Source organism: Odocoileus virginianus, chromosome 27, assembly GCF_023699985.2.
Source record: "Odocoileus virginianus isolate 20LAN1187 ecotype Illinois chromosome 27, Ovbor_1.2, whole genome shotgun sequence".
Classification (NCBI taxonomy): Eukaryota; Metazoa; Chordata; class Mammalia; order Artiodactyla; family Cervidae; genus Odocoileus; species Odocoileus virginianus.
The window spans coordinates 40,298,040-40,312,461 of NC_069700.1; the positions used below are offsets into that span (position 1 = coordinate 40,298,040).

The following is a 14,422-nucleotide window of genomic DNA, read 5'->3' on the forward strand; positions in this document are numbered from 1 at the left end:
CATATCATATCATCCAGTCGGTGATGCCATCCAACCACCTCATCCTCTGTCCTGCCCTTCTCCTCCCGCCTTCAATCTTTCCCAGCATCAGGGAAATGAGCCTTTAAATGGGTTATGGCAATACAATGAACTGACATGTAAGTCCCTCAGAACACGTCAACCCCTGTTTGGCCCAGGCTAGGCAGGTGCTCTGAAGCTTGACTACGTTTCAGCTCAGGCTGCATTTCCGAAACCTTGAACGTCTTGAAGTCTCCCTCCTACCTTGACTGGAACTTCCCGAGGCCTCTTTTGTGAGCGAGACCCGCCACCTGGCGGCCTCAGTTCCGAAACGCTGCCGCGCACAGAGGGGCCGTCGCCTCCCGCGCCCCACTGCAGTCACCGCCCCGTGCCCCGCGGTCTCCTACCGCAGACGCCGAGAGTTCCCGGGTGCGCGTGCGCAAGGCGTGCGTCCCGGCTCGACAAGGATGCCCTGCGGGCGCTCGGCGCGCACCGAGTGTGCGTAAGGGGCGCGCTGGACGCACACCCGTGCCCGCGGGGCCCGCCAGCCAGGAGAAAAGCGGGCTGCCCCGCGGTACGCAGGCCTTTTAGCCGCCGCCTCTGTGAACGGTGAGCCGGGCCGCCCGCTCGCCGGGCTTTCTGAGATCATCACCCAAGGTCCCAGCCTGGAGTCGGTGCTGACCCGGTGCCGACCGCTCAGACCGACGCACACATAGTGCAGCAGTGAGTGTGAAAGTCGTTCGGTCGTGTGCGAGTCTGCGACTGTGTAGTCCGTGGGATTCTCCAGGCCAGAACACTGGAGTGAGAAGCTTATCCCTTCTCCAAGGGGTCTTCCCGACCCAGGGATCGAACCCAGGTCTCCCGCATTGCAGGCGGATTCTTTACCAGCTGAGCCTCAAGGGAAGCCCAAACTCATCTGGCAGCGGTGGGATTCGAACCGAGACCCCTAGAGACTGGAGCTTTAATCCAGCGCTTTATCACGGCCGTGCCAAATAGTGTAGTACCTGGGACAGAAATCCAGAGGCCCCGCCCGACCCCAGGGCGCCCCACTGAGCATGCGCGAGCCTGGGCTGGGCGGGCGCCTCAGTCAGCCATTTCCGCTTCCGGTCCTGTACGAATTCTCCCGCCATTTGAGAAAAGCGGTTGTTGCGACTTGTGTCTGTGTTTGGTGTAGCTGCAGGTGAGAGAAGCCGTCGGGTTTGCAAAGAACAGTAACCCTGGCGTTGAGGCGTGCGAGCCTAGAGAAGAGCGGAGCGCGCGAGTCCGTTCTGGTAGCTTGTATAGGCGGAGGCGGGTGCCGGGGCTGACAGACCGCGCTGCGTGAGGGGTCCGCGGAGGCGGCGTGTCACTCGGCGCCGCTGGACGCTCCGGAGACGAGCTCCGACGGGCGGCGCCTGAGAGACAGCTGTCAGTTTTTAGGGGTTGTCAGGGAGGAAGCCCACGGAGTCGCGTTCCTAGCCTGAAGCTCCCGCGCTTTCCTCCGAGTTCGGGGTCGCAGCCCTCGGGCAATCTCACCCTGACCCTGGAGAGCTCCGAGAGAGCTCAGATGCCTGGAGGACAGCCCGCATCCTCTGCTGTGGACGTTGCGGGAAGTCAGGACCGCTGCCCGCGTCTCCGCAGCGCTCACCTCTCCCCACTGTCTGTGCACCGCGGTTCCAGCGGTGTTATCGAAGGTCTGGAAGACAGGGACACGACTCTTAACATGTTGTGCGTGCTCTTCAGAATCAGTTTTGTTTTCCTTTGTGTGTGGAGTTATTTTTTGTTTTTAACTCCATTTCCCACCATTTTTTGTGCTTGCTTTCAGGGTAACAAGATGGAGTTTTCTGGAGTAAAACGGAGGAAACCGAGGTTGGCAGATGACCAGAGGAATGCTTGCTACCCACATAGCCTTCAGTTTTACTTGCAGCCACCTTCTGGAAACGTATCTTTGACAGAATTTGAAACGTTGGCTATCGATAGAGTTAAATGTGAGTGATGTGAATTTGAGTTTATGTATTCCTGAGAACCTCACTTATACCTTGTAGAGATAAATTAGAGTAATTTATTTGCTTCTTTAAACTAATATTTGCTGAGGTTTTTCGTTGAGATTTAGCTGTTCATTTATTTTTTCCATGTACTGTGCATATTTATTGAGTGCCACTTTATTCTAGGCGGTAGGGATTTTGAGCTGAGTAATGAAATTGTCATCTTTGTTGAAGCTGTATTCTAATACATGGAAACAGATGTCCAAAGCAGTAATTATAGTTTAGTATTTTAAGTGCTCTAATAGAGGTGTTATTGAAACAAAGAGATGGGAATGATTGATTTAGTCTGATAAAGTAAAACTTCTTAAGAGAAGTTGAATTGTGACCTGGATCTTGAAGGAGGAGTAGCAGTTTCTCAATAGAGAGGAAGGGAGGGGTTTTTGCAAGCTGAGATAATAGTCTGAAGTAAGAGTTGGAAGCACCAGAGAGAGTGTCACACTGGAGGGAAAGGTGGCAAGTTCAGGGTGAATGGAGAGCTGTGGGTAACCAAGGGTGTTTTGTACCACGCTAATGCTGTGATATTGGGGTGTAAGAAGGATGTAGCAGTTTTCTTGAGCCTGCTTGTCTTCTCTGTGTTGGTGGAAGAAAGAAATAAGTTCGCTGTCAACTGCAATAATAGCACTGCCTGCAGAGTTTATATTCCAGAGTGTATCCTGATGGGAAGATCAAAAGTAGAGGTGAGGCACTGTTAGTCATTCTTAGAGGAGCTGGCGAGAGTTGCTACTGCAGAGTACCTGTATTATCGTTTGCTGAATGAAAGAGTAAAGGACAGGGAGAATGGGTTCTGGGAAGCTTAGCACGGGTTCTGGGATGGCTCATAGAGGTTAAGACCATGGTTGAAAAGGGTCCCTTCGGTTTGGCCCTGGAGGTGAGATGGTAAGGCAGGGACAGGAAAGGAGAGATTGAAGGGATACCAAGGAGGTGTAAGTGACAGGGTTTGATGACTACTTGGGTGTGAGGAACAGGGGATCGGGTGGGGAGGGCTGAAGTTCCAGGGTGGCTGATCTGGTGGGCAGAAATGCTGCTGTTAGAGGTGGGTGGCAGGAAGAGGAGCAGAGAATGAGTTTGGTTTGGGAGACCATAATATGGAGGTCCCTGCTGGACATGGCTTTATCTTCAGGATTCATTTCAGAAGTTTTTCATTCTCACATTAACCTCTCTTTTCCTACCAATGGAAGAAGAATTCATCTGAGGAAGGGTTGACAGGGGCTTCAGGAGCCTTTGGACAGAGCGAAGCATCTAGTCAGAGTGGCTCGTTTGCTTCTTTACTGCTGTGTCTTCTCCTTCTCTGCTTCATCAGGAAGGGGCGGGCTGTCTTCTGAAGAATCTGTGCTGAGTTGGTGAAGCAGCCGCCTCACAACCAGCTCTGCACGAGGGATGGATGCGCACGCTGACACACTTATGCATCCCTCAGCAGTGATGCTCAGTACATCAGTGATTGTCCCCATCCCTCTCTCCCTTCCGGTTGAGAATCCCTGGTATGAGGTTATGCTGTGGGATGTGGTTATTTTCTGCATGTGGTTGGAGGTTATCCTCTTATAAGAATATATAACCTATATAATGTGCTTGCAGAAAATGACACATAAGTATTGTCATAAAAAGTAATTATGGAATTGCTATCCACCGATTTGTCTTGGATTTAGTTTTTTAAGATTACCTTGCATTTATACATTTTTCCCCCCTTCTGTTTTTCAAATTTTTTCTAGTGCTAAAATCAGTTGAGAATCTTGGTGTGAGCTACGTGAAGGGAACTGAACAGTATCAGAGTAAGCTGGAGGCTGAGCTTCGGAAGCTCAAATTTTCCTACAGAGTAAGTAAAGGAGGGACAGAGATGGTTCTCCAGTTTGTGTATGTACTGGTAGTAACCATGGGAAAGGTCTTGTATTATGCATAGGGCTTTGAAAAAGACTTCCTGAGGGAACCTCTCCACCACGAGGGATGATTGACATGCAGTCAAACTCCAGTGCGGCAGGGTGTCTCCACCTTGGGAATGTGGACATTCGGGACCTGATGAGTCCATGGTGCATTTAGGGGAGTCACTGGCATCTCTGGCTTCTGGGCTGTGTTTCCAGATATTGCCAGATGTGTCCTGTGCAGTCAAGGAGACAAATGCTGTTATTTGAAGTGTGCTCCTGGAACTCTCTTTTGCTCTCTTAGTGGCTCAGTGGTAAAGAATCTACCTGCCAATGCAGGAGTTGTGGGTTCTATCCCTGGGTGGGGAAGATCCCCTGGAGATGGAAGTGGAAACCCACTCCAGTATTCTTGCCTGGGAAATCCCATGAACAGAGGAGCTTGGTGGGCTACAGTCCATGGGATTGCGAAAGAGTGGGACATGACTTAACAACTAAATAACAACGAGGAACTCCAAAGGCACAGAGAATTAGCTCAGGTTGGGGAGGGCTTCCCGGATGAGATAGTGCTGGGACTGAATCTCAAGGAATGTGATCTCATTTTTATTTTGAGAAGATGAATGTCAACAGCGGATGGACAGGGTCATTATCTGTTGGGGAACACCAGTCAGGAGCTTGGAGATGACAAGTAAATTGAATGCGGTGAAGAGGACTGATTGAAGAGATAGTGAGAAGATGGAATCATAAGATTATAGAAATTGAGTACAAGGAGGAGGGACAGAAGAGTTCTGAATGACACTCGGGTTTCTGGTGAGGACAGCTGGGTGAATGGTGGGATATACAGGAGAGGAGGCAAGTCTTACTAGAAAGAAGACAGTTTAGTTCTCATTGTAACTGAGGTGCATGTGGAGCTATCTCGAGGGCTTCAGGGTGTGCAACAGATCTGGACTTGTAGACAGAGGCAGAAGGTGGAACAGTGGTAGTGTTTGGAGGAGAGAGGTGAGAGGTGAGTGTGGAATATTTCCTTTTCTAACATGTTTAGCTGAAAAGATGGGGGGAGGTAGGTCTGAGTGTAGGAAAATGTGAGGGGAAAAGATACATACACATGACAGCATATGTTTGAATGTATTTATAAGTTGAGCAGAAAGATCTGGAAGAGAAGAGAGGGCGATTGTAGATACTTTGAGAGAACTTTTACTAGTCACGGTCCTTAGGAGGCAGGAGCAGGTGGGCTGCGGAGTTTCCGTGTGGGATCAGCTGTGAGTAGGAGGAGAGAGAGAGATCTGTCAGTAGGGATAGTGGGGAAGGCAGCACCACACGCAGTGGCAGGAGTTTGGGCTGAGGAGTCGGCCTGAGGCCTTTGCTTTTTGTAAAGTAGGTGAGGTCCTGTGATGAGAAGAGGGGACGGTGGTGTATTGGGGAGCATTGGCCACCTAGTGAAGATCAAAACAGTTGTCCTGAGATGGGGGAAGGAATGGTTATGGGGCCAGATCCCAGCTTTGCTGCTTACAGGCTTGTGATCTGGAACAAAGTCAGTTTCCTCATCTTTAAAATAGGGATATAGTGGTGCCCTCCTCATAGGGGCTTTCAAAGGATTATGTGGGTTAATGGATTAAAAACGCTTATAACTGCCTGGTACATCAGGAGTGCTCAGGACATGTTTGCTCTGACTGTTGAACTTGAGGAAGGATTCCTTGGTGTTACTTGTTTGACTTAGTATGACTAGAATGCTAGATTTCTAATTAAAAAGTAGATATGCAACAAGCAACAAAGGTTTATGTATAGTATAGAAAACTATAGTTAATATCTTGTAATAACATATGATGGAAAATAATTTCAAAAATAATATATGTGTATTTGTGTAACTAAATCACCTTGCTGTGCACTTGAAATGTTGTAAGTCAACTCTACTTCAATAAGATATATATATTAAAAAAAAAGATTCCTGGGTGTTGATAAAGGTCCAGTTGAGGTTTGTTGTTGTTCAGTCGCTCAGTCATGTCTGACTCTTTGTGACCAGTTGAGGGTAGAGACTGTGAATTTTTAATGTTCCAAATTCCTATAATTGTATATTTTTTCCCCAGAAGTTTTCAGCATTTTGGGAACAGGACTGCAGAGTATAGACCTGTGGATTTGTTTAGAGTCTAGGTTTTGCCAAATGGTTGAAATGAAAATAGTTGAGGGTTTATCTGGGAAGTGGTGGAAAAGGTGAGTGGCTGGGTGTAGGCTGAACGAGAAGGAAAGTTAGAGGAGGAAGAAAATAGTGGGATCCAAACCCGGGAGGTGGTGTTGTTCAGTTGTGTTTCACCCAGTTGTCAACCTAAGTAAAATGATACTCATCCTGGGGAGCATATTATGAAATCTGTGTTATTGAACTTCTGCTTCACCATTGGCTTATGCTGACTCAGTAATTCTTTACACCTTTCACTGTTCTGCTTTATTTTCTTCATTTGCCATTGTTTTTCAGGAAAGTTTGGAAGATGAATACGAACCTCGGAGAAAAGATCACATTTCTCACTTTATTTTGCGCCTTGCTTACTGCCAGTCGTGAGTATATCTTTGTCTTCTGCAGTCAAATCTGATTCTTGGGCTATAAACTGGTGCAGGAGGGCTGACAGGTATTGTACCCATCGTAGGAAATCCCAGGATGACATCAGAAACCAGTGGTTCATGGACTGAATGCTATTGTAGTGAATTGTTTGAAACAAGTTGACTAAAAAAAAAAAAATAAGTATTTTTGCAGATTTTGCCTATTAAAACGTTTTTTACTTTATGGGAGGGATTCTTCATTTAGGATTTAAAATTAGAGGTGATTTCATTAGGAAGAAGGATTTTGGAATCAAACACACTCTTGAATCTGCACAGGTTTTAGCAGTTGACTTGTATGGGCTGGTGTCCATTAGATTAAGATCTTTTCCTTTGGTAGTTTCTTAGACGTCAGTAGTGCCACCCAGCGGAAGGAGTTAGTTGCTTTTTTTTTTTTTTTAACTGTGTTTTTTCTTATATTTATTTTGGCTACATTGCATACTTACTATGTTTCTTTTCTGTTTCTTTTTTGGCAATAGGCTTATCAAATGGGAATCTTGAGTTATTTACTATCCCACGATAATGACTGAGAAATTATTGACCAGCTTTGGTCCTAGAGTTTTTCTTTTGTTAAAAAAGCATATGCAGGTTATGCAATTTATGCAATAAGTGAATTGCTGACAATGTGAAAATCATTTGAGGAAAGAAATCATATTTTACATGGAGTAGCTTAATTATTTTATAACAACAATAATGCCCATCTGTCTTATAAATTAATGTTATATATTGACTTTTGGGGCTTCTCTGGTGGCTCAGTGGTAAAGAATCCTCCTGCCAGTGTAGATGTGGATTTGATCCCTGGATGGGGAAGATCCCCTGGAGAAGGAAATGGCAACCCACTCCAGTATTATTGCCTGGAAAAATCCCATCGAGAGAGGAACCTGGCAGGCTGCAGTCCATGGGTTGCGAAAGAGTGGGACACGCCTTAGTGACTAAACAGTAACAAATGTTGACTTTTAAAAAATTGAGGTATCTTAATGCATATTAAATTTTGTCAAGTTATAAACTCTAAAGCTATAAGCAAAGTTTACTTTGCAGAGTTTATCTGATCATAATCTATTCAGAGGTAAAATTACCTTTAAAAACTTTTGATGTTTATTTGGCATTAACAGGAGGGATACAAACAAATACTTTGCAGTTAGGTTAAATGAAGTGTACTATTTTATGTTATTTGATGATAATGCAGCTAGACTCTGTATTTAATTCTTTTAATTATGTTCAAAACATCTTTCTTTCCCATATTCTACTCAGTCCTGGGAGACTGTGACATGTCACCTGTATTCACACTCTTACTATAGTAGAGAGCTTGATGCTGTTAATGAACTTCAGTCTGTTGTCCTCTTGCTCACCTTTAAATGTTGTTTCATAGGAATTTCTTGTATTTAATAATCAGTGGACTTTTAAAATTGTCTTTGAACTTTTCACTTACAGTTTTCTTGTCTCTGTTTTAGTGAAGATCTTAGGCGCTGGTTTATTCAACAAGAAATGGATCTCCTTCGATTTCGATTCAGTATTTTACCCAAGGACAAAATTCAGAGTTTCTTAAAGGATAGCCATTTACAGTTTGAGGCTGTAAGTATATTTTTATAGTCTTTCCAATTGTTGTCACCTCCCTTGACCTTCAGTGCTGGTGTTAATATGTGGAGTTTGTTCTCTTTACATTTTCTTCCTGAGGACTCTCCTGAAAAAACAACTGCTGGCTTCACACAAAGTGAACCTTTCTCTTCCATAACTAGAAGAAAAGGGGCTCCTTAGTAACAGAGTGTCACATTTATTTAGTTACTGTATTAAGTATGTGATTTATGAAAGCACAAAAAGGTTTAATTTATAAAAGTTCATCTTTAACCAGAATCTTCTAGGCCAAAAATTTAAAGCTCGTAATATTCCAGAGAAAACAGAGAAGTGGTAGTGCTTATTTCCAGCAGTGAGGTTTAGGGTGGATGATACTTTATTTTAGAAGTCATTGTCAGCAAAATCTCTGAATAGTTCTAAGGTATAATTTTGTAGACAGATCTGAATGAGTTACATGTAGGAATTATAAAAGAAGAAATGTTGGGTATATTTTTAGCAAGGATAATTATTGTGGATAGAAACAGAATTTATGTCTTTTAGGTGGGCCTGTGCTGCAGTGGGAAGAAAAAAATTCTGTTTTGGGAAACTTAGAGCCATCAGATGGAAGTAGGATGGTCAGGACTGTATTTGGGCATTAGAATGGGTGACTCCAGGCCAAATAAAGTAAAAAAGTAGAAATTGGAGTAACTGAAGGAACTGTCCTGCTGAGACATGGATGTGTCCACTGCACCAAGCAGTGTGGCTTCCTGCTTTGGGGGGAAGGAGATGTGTGAAGAGAAATGCATAAGCCTTTGGTGGACATTCAGTGTGTCACCTGTGAGCAAGGCGCTGTCCAACGTTTCACTCGCTTCCAAGAAGCCCGTGAGGTTTCTTGTGACGTCTGCTCAGACAGAGAAGAGTGGTGGTCCCAGTACCGTCTCACCCAAAGCCCACGCGCTCTCCACTCTGCTTAGAGCTCTGATCTTTAGTGAAGTCCGTTACTGCGAATATCAGTTATAGTTCATTGATCTTCTCATATTAAAAATTTTTTTTTTTTTTTTTGCTGTTGAAATTATGGTTTTAGTAGGTCATAGAGAAGAAATATTTTTGACATTGTGTTTATTCTAGATTGTCTTAATAGGTCAGATAGAATTTTTTGTTTGTTTTTTTAAAAAACTTTTTTACTGAAGTATAACATACACAGAAAACTGCACAAGTCATAACTCTCTAGCTCCATGAAGTATCATGAAGGTTAAGGAAGAGAACCTTGCAGTCACCTGGTGTTGCCTTGTGTCTCCTTGCATTTACCACCCCATCTCTGATAATCACTGTCCTGACTCTTAATATCATGAATGATTCTGCCTGTCTTTGAACTTTGTGTTAGTAGTATTACGTGGTGTGTATTTGGGCATTAGAATGGGTGACTCCAGGCCAAATAAAGTAAAAAAGTAGAAATAGGAGTACGTGAAGGAATTATCCTACTGAGAAGTGGATGTGCCCACTGCAGCAAGAACCAGTGTGGCTTCCTGCCTTATGTAAATAGTATTAATGGTGTGTCTTTTTTCCCCCAGCTTTATTGAGATATGATGATATATTAATGTTGTGTTAGTTTAAGGTACACAGTGTGATGATCTGATATATGTATGTGTTGTGAAATGTTTACCACTATAAAGATAGTTAACAGATCCTTACATAGCATATTATGTGAGGTCAGTTCAGTTCAGTCGCTCAGTTGTATCTGACTTTGCAACCTCATGAACTGCAGCACATGAGTCTTCTCTGTCTCTCACCAACTCCTGGAGCTTGCTCAAACTCTTGTCCATCAAGTCGGTGATGCCATCCAACCATCTTATCCTCTGTCATCCCCTGCTCCTCCCACCTTCAATCTTTCCCAGCATCAGGTCTTTTCCAGTGAGTCAGTTCTTCGCATCAGGTGGCCAAAGTATTGGAGCTTCAGCTTCAGCATCAGTCCTTCCAGTGAATACTCAGGACTGATTTCCTTTAGGATGGACTGGTTGGATCTCCTTGCTGTTCAAGGGACTCTCAAGAGTCTTCTCCAACACCACAGTTCAAAAGCATCAATTCTTCGGTGCTCAGCAATCTCACATAATTATCTTTCGTTGTTGTGGTGGTGAGAACGTTTAGAATCCACTCATAGCCACGTTCATGTACGCAGTGCAGAACTCTTAGCTGCAGCCCCATGCTATCATGAGATCTCTGGAGCCCATCTCTCCTGTAACTGGATGTTTGTGCCCTTCCACCAGTATCTTCTCATCTTCTCTGCTGCCCAGCCCCTGGCAGCCACTGTCCTATTCTGTTTCTGGGTTCAACTTTTTTAGATCCCACATATAAGTGAGATCACAAGTATACTTTTTTATAATTGCTTTACTGAGATAGAGTTTTCATACCTTGAACTTCACTCTTAAAGTGTGCAATTTGTTGGCTTTTAGTATGATCATAGAGTTGGATCACCATCTAATTTTAGAACATTTTCATTACCCTAAAAACGAGAGCTGTGCCTGCTAGTTGTCATTCTCAGTTTGTCACTCTGTCATCTCTGGGCAACAACTAATCTGCTGTCTTTGTGAATTTGCCTATTCTGGGCATTTTGTATAAATGGACATTTCATATAACTTGTGGTCTTTTGTTACTGGCTTCTTTCACTTAGCATAATATTTTCAGGTTTCATCTATGTTGTATATGTGAATGGGCATAGCATAATATTTCCAGGTTTCATCTGTGTTGTATATGTAGCACATATCTGTACTTCATTCATTTTACAGTCATTTTTTTTTTCAGAAGTTGATGGACATTGGATTATTTCAACATTTTAGCTATGATGAGTAATGCTGCAGTGAATATTTGCTTACACATTTTTGTGTGGATATCTTTTTATTTATTCCAGATATACACCTAGGAGTGGGATTGTTAGCTCATAGAGTAATTCTATATTTAAACTTTCGAAGAACTCCCAAACTTTTCTGGAGGGGCTGCATCGTTGTACATCTCACTAGTTTGTTAGGGTTCTAGTTTCTTTACATTCTATAGCAGTTGCTTCTGTCTTTTTTTTTTTTGATTATAGTCATCCTGGTGGGTGTGAAGTGATATGTCCTTGTGGTTTTGATTTTCATCTGTGATTGATTTCATAGTGACTGATGAGGTTAGCATCTTTTCATGTACTTATTGGTTGTTTGTATATTTTGTTTGGAGAAATGTTTGTTTGTATCCTTTGTCTATTTTTTATTTAAATTGTCTTTTTATGGTTTACTGTTACATATTCTTTACATATTCTGAATACACAGCCACTATAAGGTCTAATTCTATGAATTAGAAATCTTTTTCTTCCACCCTGAGGATTGTCATTTTTAAAAAAAATTATTTATTTATGGTTGCACTGGGTCTTCATGGCTGCATGCGGGCTTTCTCTAGTTGCAGCGAGCAGGGGCTACTACTCTTCATTATTGCAGTGTGTGGGTTTCTTGTTAGAGTGGCTTCTCTTGCTGCAGAGCAGAAGCTCTAGGCATGTGGATTTCAGTACTTGTGGCACACAGGCTCAGTAGTTGCTTGCAGACGCAGCTTGTGGACTCTATAAAGTGCTGGTTTCAATAGTTGTAGCACACGGGCTTAGTTGCTCCTTGCCGTGTAGAATCTTCCACGATCAGGGATTGGACCCATGTCCCTGCATTGCCAGGCAAATTCTTTATCACTGAATCACGGCAGAAGTCCTTGTCATTTCATTTTGTTGTTAGGATCATTTGCAACATGAAAGTTTTTAATGTAGATGAAGTGTAAGTTGTGTTTTTCCTTTTGTTATTTGTGTTTTTGTTGTTGGCTCTGAGAAGGATTTGCCTAACAGATGGTCATGAAGATTTATGCCTATGGTTTTCTCTAAGAGTTTTATAGTTTTTGTCCTTTTTAGGTCTGTTTAAGTCTGTTTACATTTTAAGTTGATTTTTGTGTATGGTGTAAAGTAGGGAGGGGCCCAGCTTCATTGTTTTGCATGTGGATATAAAGTTGACCTAGCATCATTTGTTGAAATGGCTCTTCTTACCTCTTTGAATCGTCTTTTCACTCTTATCAAAAGTCATTTGGCCATAAATTAGTTTATTTCTGGACTCAGTTTTATTAGCGCTGTGTGACAGGAGCCTGGCAGTCCATGGAGTTGCAGAATTGAACGTGACTAAGTGACTTGGCACCCACGTGTTTCTCCGTATGTCAGTACTATGTGGTCTTAAATATTGATTTCTCTAGTTTTGTAATATGATTTCAAATTCGGTAGCGTGCATTTTCTCACTTCGTTCTTCTTTCAAGGTTATTTTCACTATTCTGGGTTCTTTATATTTTATGAATTTTAGGATCAGCTTGTTAGTTTCTACCGACCAGCTGGGGTTCAGGTTGGGATTATGAGGTCTATGAAGATCCATTTGGACAGTATTGCCGTCTTAATCCCTTAGGATAGGAAATGGCAACCCATTCCAATATTCTTGCCTGGAAAATCCCATGAACAGAGGAGCCTGGTGGGGTCCATGGGGATTGCAAAGAGTCGGACGTGACTGAGCGAATAAGCGTGCATGTGTGCTGTCTTTTAAATATTAAGTCTTCTGATCAATGAACATGGGAATTTTTTTCTGTTTCTTGAGGGCTTTAATTTTTTTTAACAAAATTATGTACTTATTTATACCTCAGTATTTTATTCTTTACTGTCATTGTAGATATAGCTGCTTCTTTCATTTTTGAAATGTTCATTGCTAGCATATGGAAATCCAGTTGATTTTTGTATATTGATTTGGTATCCTGTGCCCTTACAAAATCATTTATTCTGACAGTTTTTAGTGGATTCCTTAGAAGGTTGGCTCTTATAAAGAAACAATTCTTAGTTTTCAATCTGGATGCTTTTTATTTACTTTTGCCTTATATCGTTAGCTAGCATCTCTAGTACAGTGTTGAATAGAAGTGACAGTAGTGGAATTACTTGTCTTGTGCCTGATTTTAGGGTGAAAGTGTTTAGTCTGTTACTAAGATAAATGATGTTGGCTCTGGGGTTTTTGTAGATAGCCTTTACAGACTGAGATTTATAATTTTCATTGAACATTTTCATTGTGAAAGGGATTTTGTGCTTTTTCTACACCTGTTGAAATGATCATAGGGCTTTGCCCTTTATTTTATTAATATTGTGATAACCACAATGGTGTCATCACTCACCTCGAGCCACACATCCTGGAGTGCGAAGTCAAGTGGGCCTTCGGAAGCATCACTATGAACAAAGCTAGTGGAGGTGATGGAATTCCAGTTGAACTATTTCAAAGCCTAAAAGATGATGCTGTTAAAGTGCTGTACTCAATATGTCAGCAAATTTGGAAAACTCAGCAGTGGCCACAGGACTGGAAAAGTTCTGTTTTCATTCCAATCCCGAAGAAAGACAATGCCAAAGAATGTTCAAACTACCCCACAATTGTACTCATCTCACACACTAGTATAAGTAATGCTCAAAACTCTCCAGGCCAGGCTTCAACAGTTTGTGAACTGAGAACTTCAGATGTTCAAGCTGTTTTTAGAAAAGGCAGAGGAACCAGAGATCAAATTGCCAACATCTGTTGGATCATCGAAAAAGCAAGAGAATTCCAGAAAAACATCTACTTCTGCTTCATTGACTATGCTAAAGCCTTTGACTGTGTGGATCACAACAAACTGTGGAAAATTCTCGAAGAGATGGGAATACCAGACCACCTGACCTGCCTCCTGAGAAATCTGTGTGCAGATCAAGAAGCAACAGTTAGAACTGGACATGGAACAATAGACTGGTTCCAAATTGGGAAAGGAGTACATCAAGCTGTACACCTTGCTTATTTAACTTTTATGCAGAATATAGCATGCGAAATGCTGGGCTGGATGAAACACAAGCCTGAATCAAGATTGCCGGGAGAAATATCAATAACCTCAGATACACAGACGACACCACCCTTATGGCAGAAAGCAAAGAAGAACTAAAGAGCCTCTTGATGAAAGTGAAAGAGGAGAGTGTAAAAGTTAGGATAATACTGGTCTCATACAGTGAGTTGAGAAGTGTTTCTTCTTCTATTTTTGGGAATAAGTTGTGAAAGATTGGTCTTAAATTTTAAGCATTTGGTAGAATTTACCAATGATCTTTCTAGATCTAGGCTTCTCTTTGTGGGGTGTTTTAAAATTACTGATTTGTTTTCTTTACTTGCAGATTTATTCAGATTTTCTACTTCTTGAGTTAGTTGTGGTAATTCCTGTTTTCTGGAGATTTGTCCATTGCATCTATGATGTAACTGGTGCTTATAGTTGTTCATGTGCTAAGTCCCTTCATTCATGTGACTCTTCACAACACTGTTGACCTTAGCTCACCAGAGCCCAGGCTTCTCTGTCCATGGGATTCTCCGGGCAAGAATA

General features: G+C 42.5%; 1 protein-coding gene and 1 long non-coding RNA gene across 6 annotated transcripts in view; one reads left to right on the forward strand and one right to left on the reverse strand.

The window, feature by feature from the left end:
• The window catches only part of LOC139031470 (uncharacterized), a 52,831-nt gene extending 52,391 nt beyond the window's left edge, over positions 1 to 440 (reverse strand). Inside the window, exon 1 of the long non-coding RNA XR_011483971.1 lies at positions 262 to 440. This is a non-coding gene — a long non-coding RNA (uncharacterized lncRNA). The remainder of the gene's footprint in view (positions 1 to 261) is intronic.
• A 71-nt stretch (positions 441 to 511) lies between these two features.
• The window catches only part of PRIM2 (DNA primase subunit 2), a 393,899-nt gene continuing 379,988 nt past the window's right edge, over positions 512 to 14,422 (forward strand). For 2 of the 5 annotated variants that reach the window (XM_070456735.1, XM_020913537.2), the window contains exons 1-5: positions 789 to 1,177; positions 1,802 to 1,964; positions 3,728 to 3,831; positions 6,339 to 6,418; positions 7,909 to 8,029. In XM_070456735.1, the coding sequence (XP_070312836.1) occupies positions 1,811 to 1,964; positions 3,728 to 3,831; positions 6,339 to 6,418; positions 7,909 to 8,029 (459 nt within the window). In that variant the 5' untranslated portion in view covers positions 789 to 1,177; positions 1,802 to 1,810. Of the gene's footprint in view, positions 721 to 788; positions 1,178 to 1,552; positions 1,705 to 1,801; positions 1,965 to 3,727; positions 3,832 to 6,338; positions 6,419 to 7,908; positions 8,030 to 14,422 lie in introns of those variants that run through there. The other 3 variants (XM_020913550.2, XM_020913544.2, XM_020913561.2) reach the window with 3 other exon arrangements.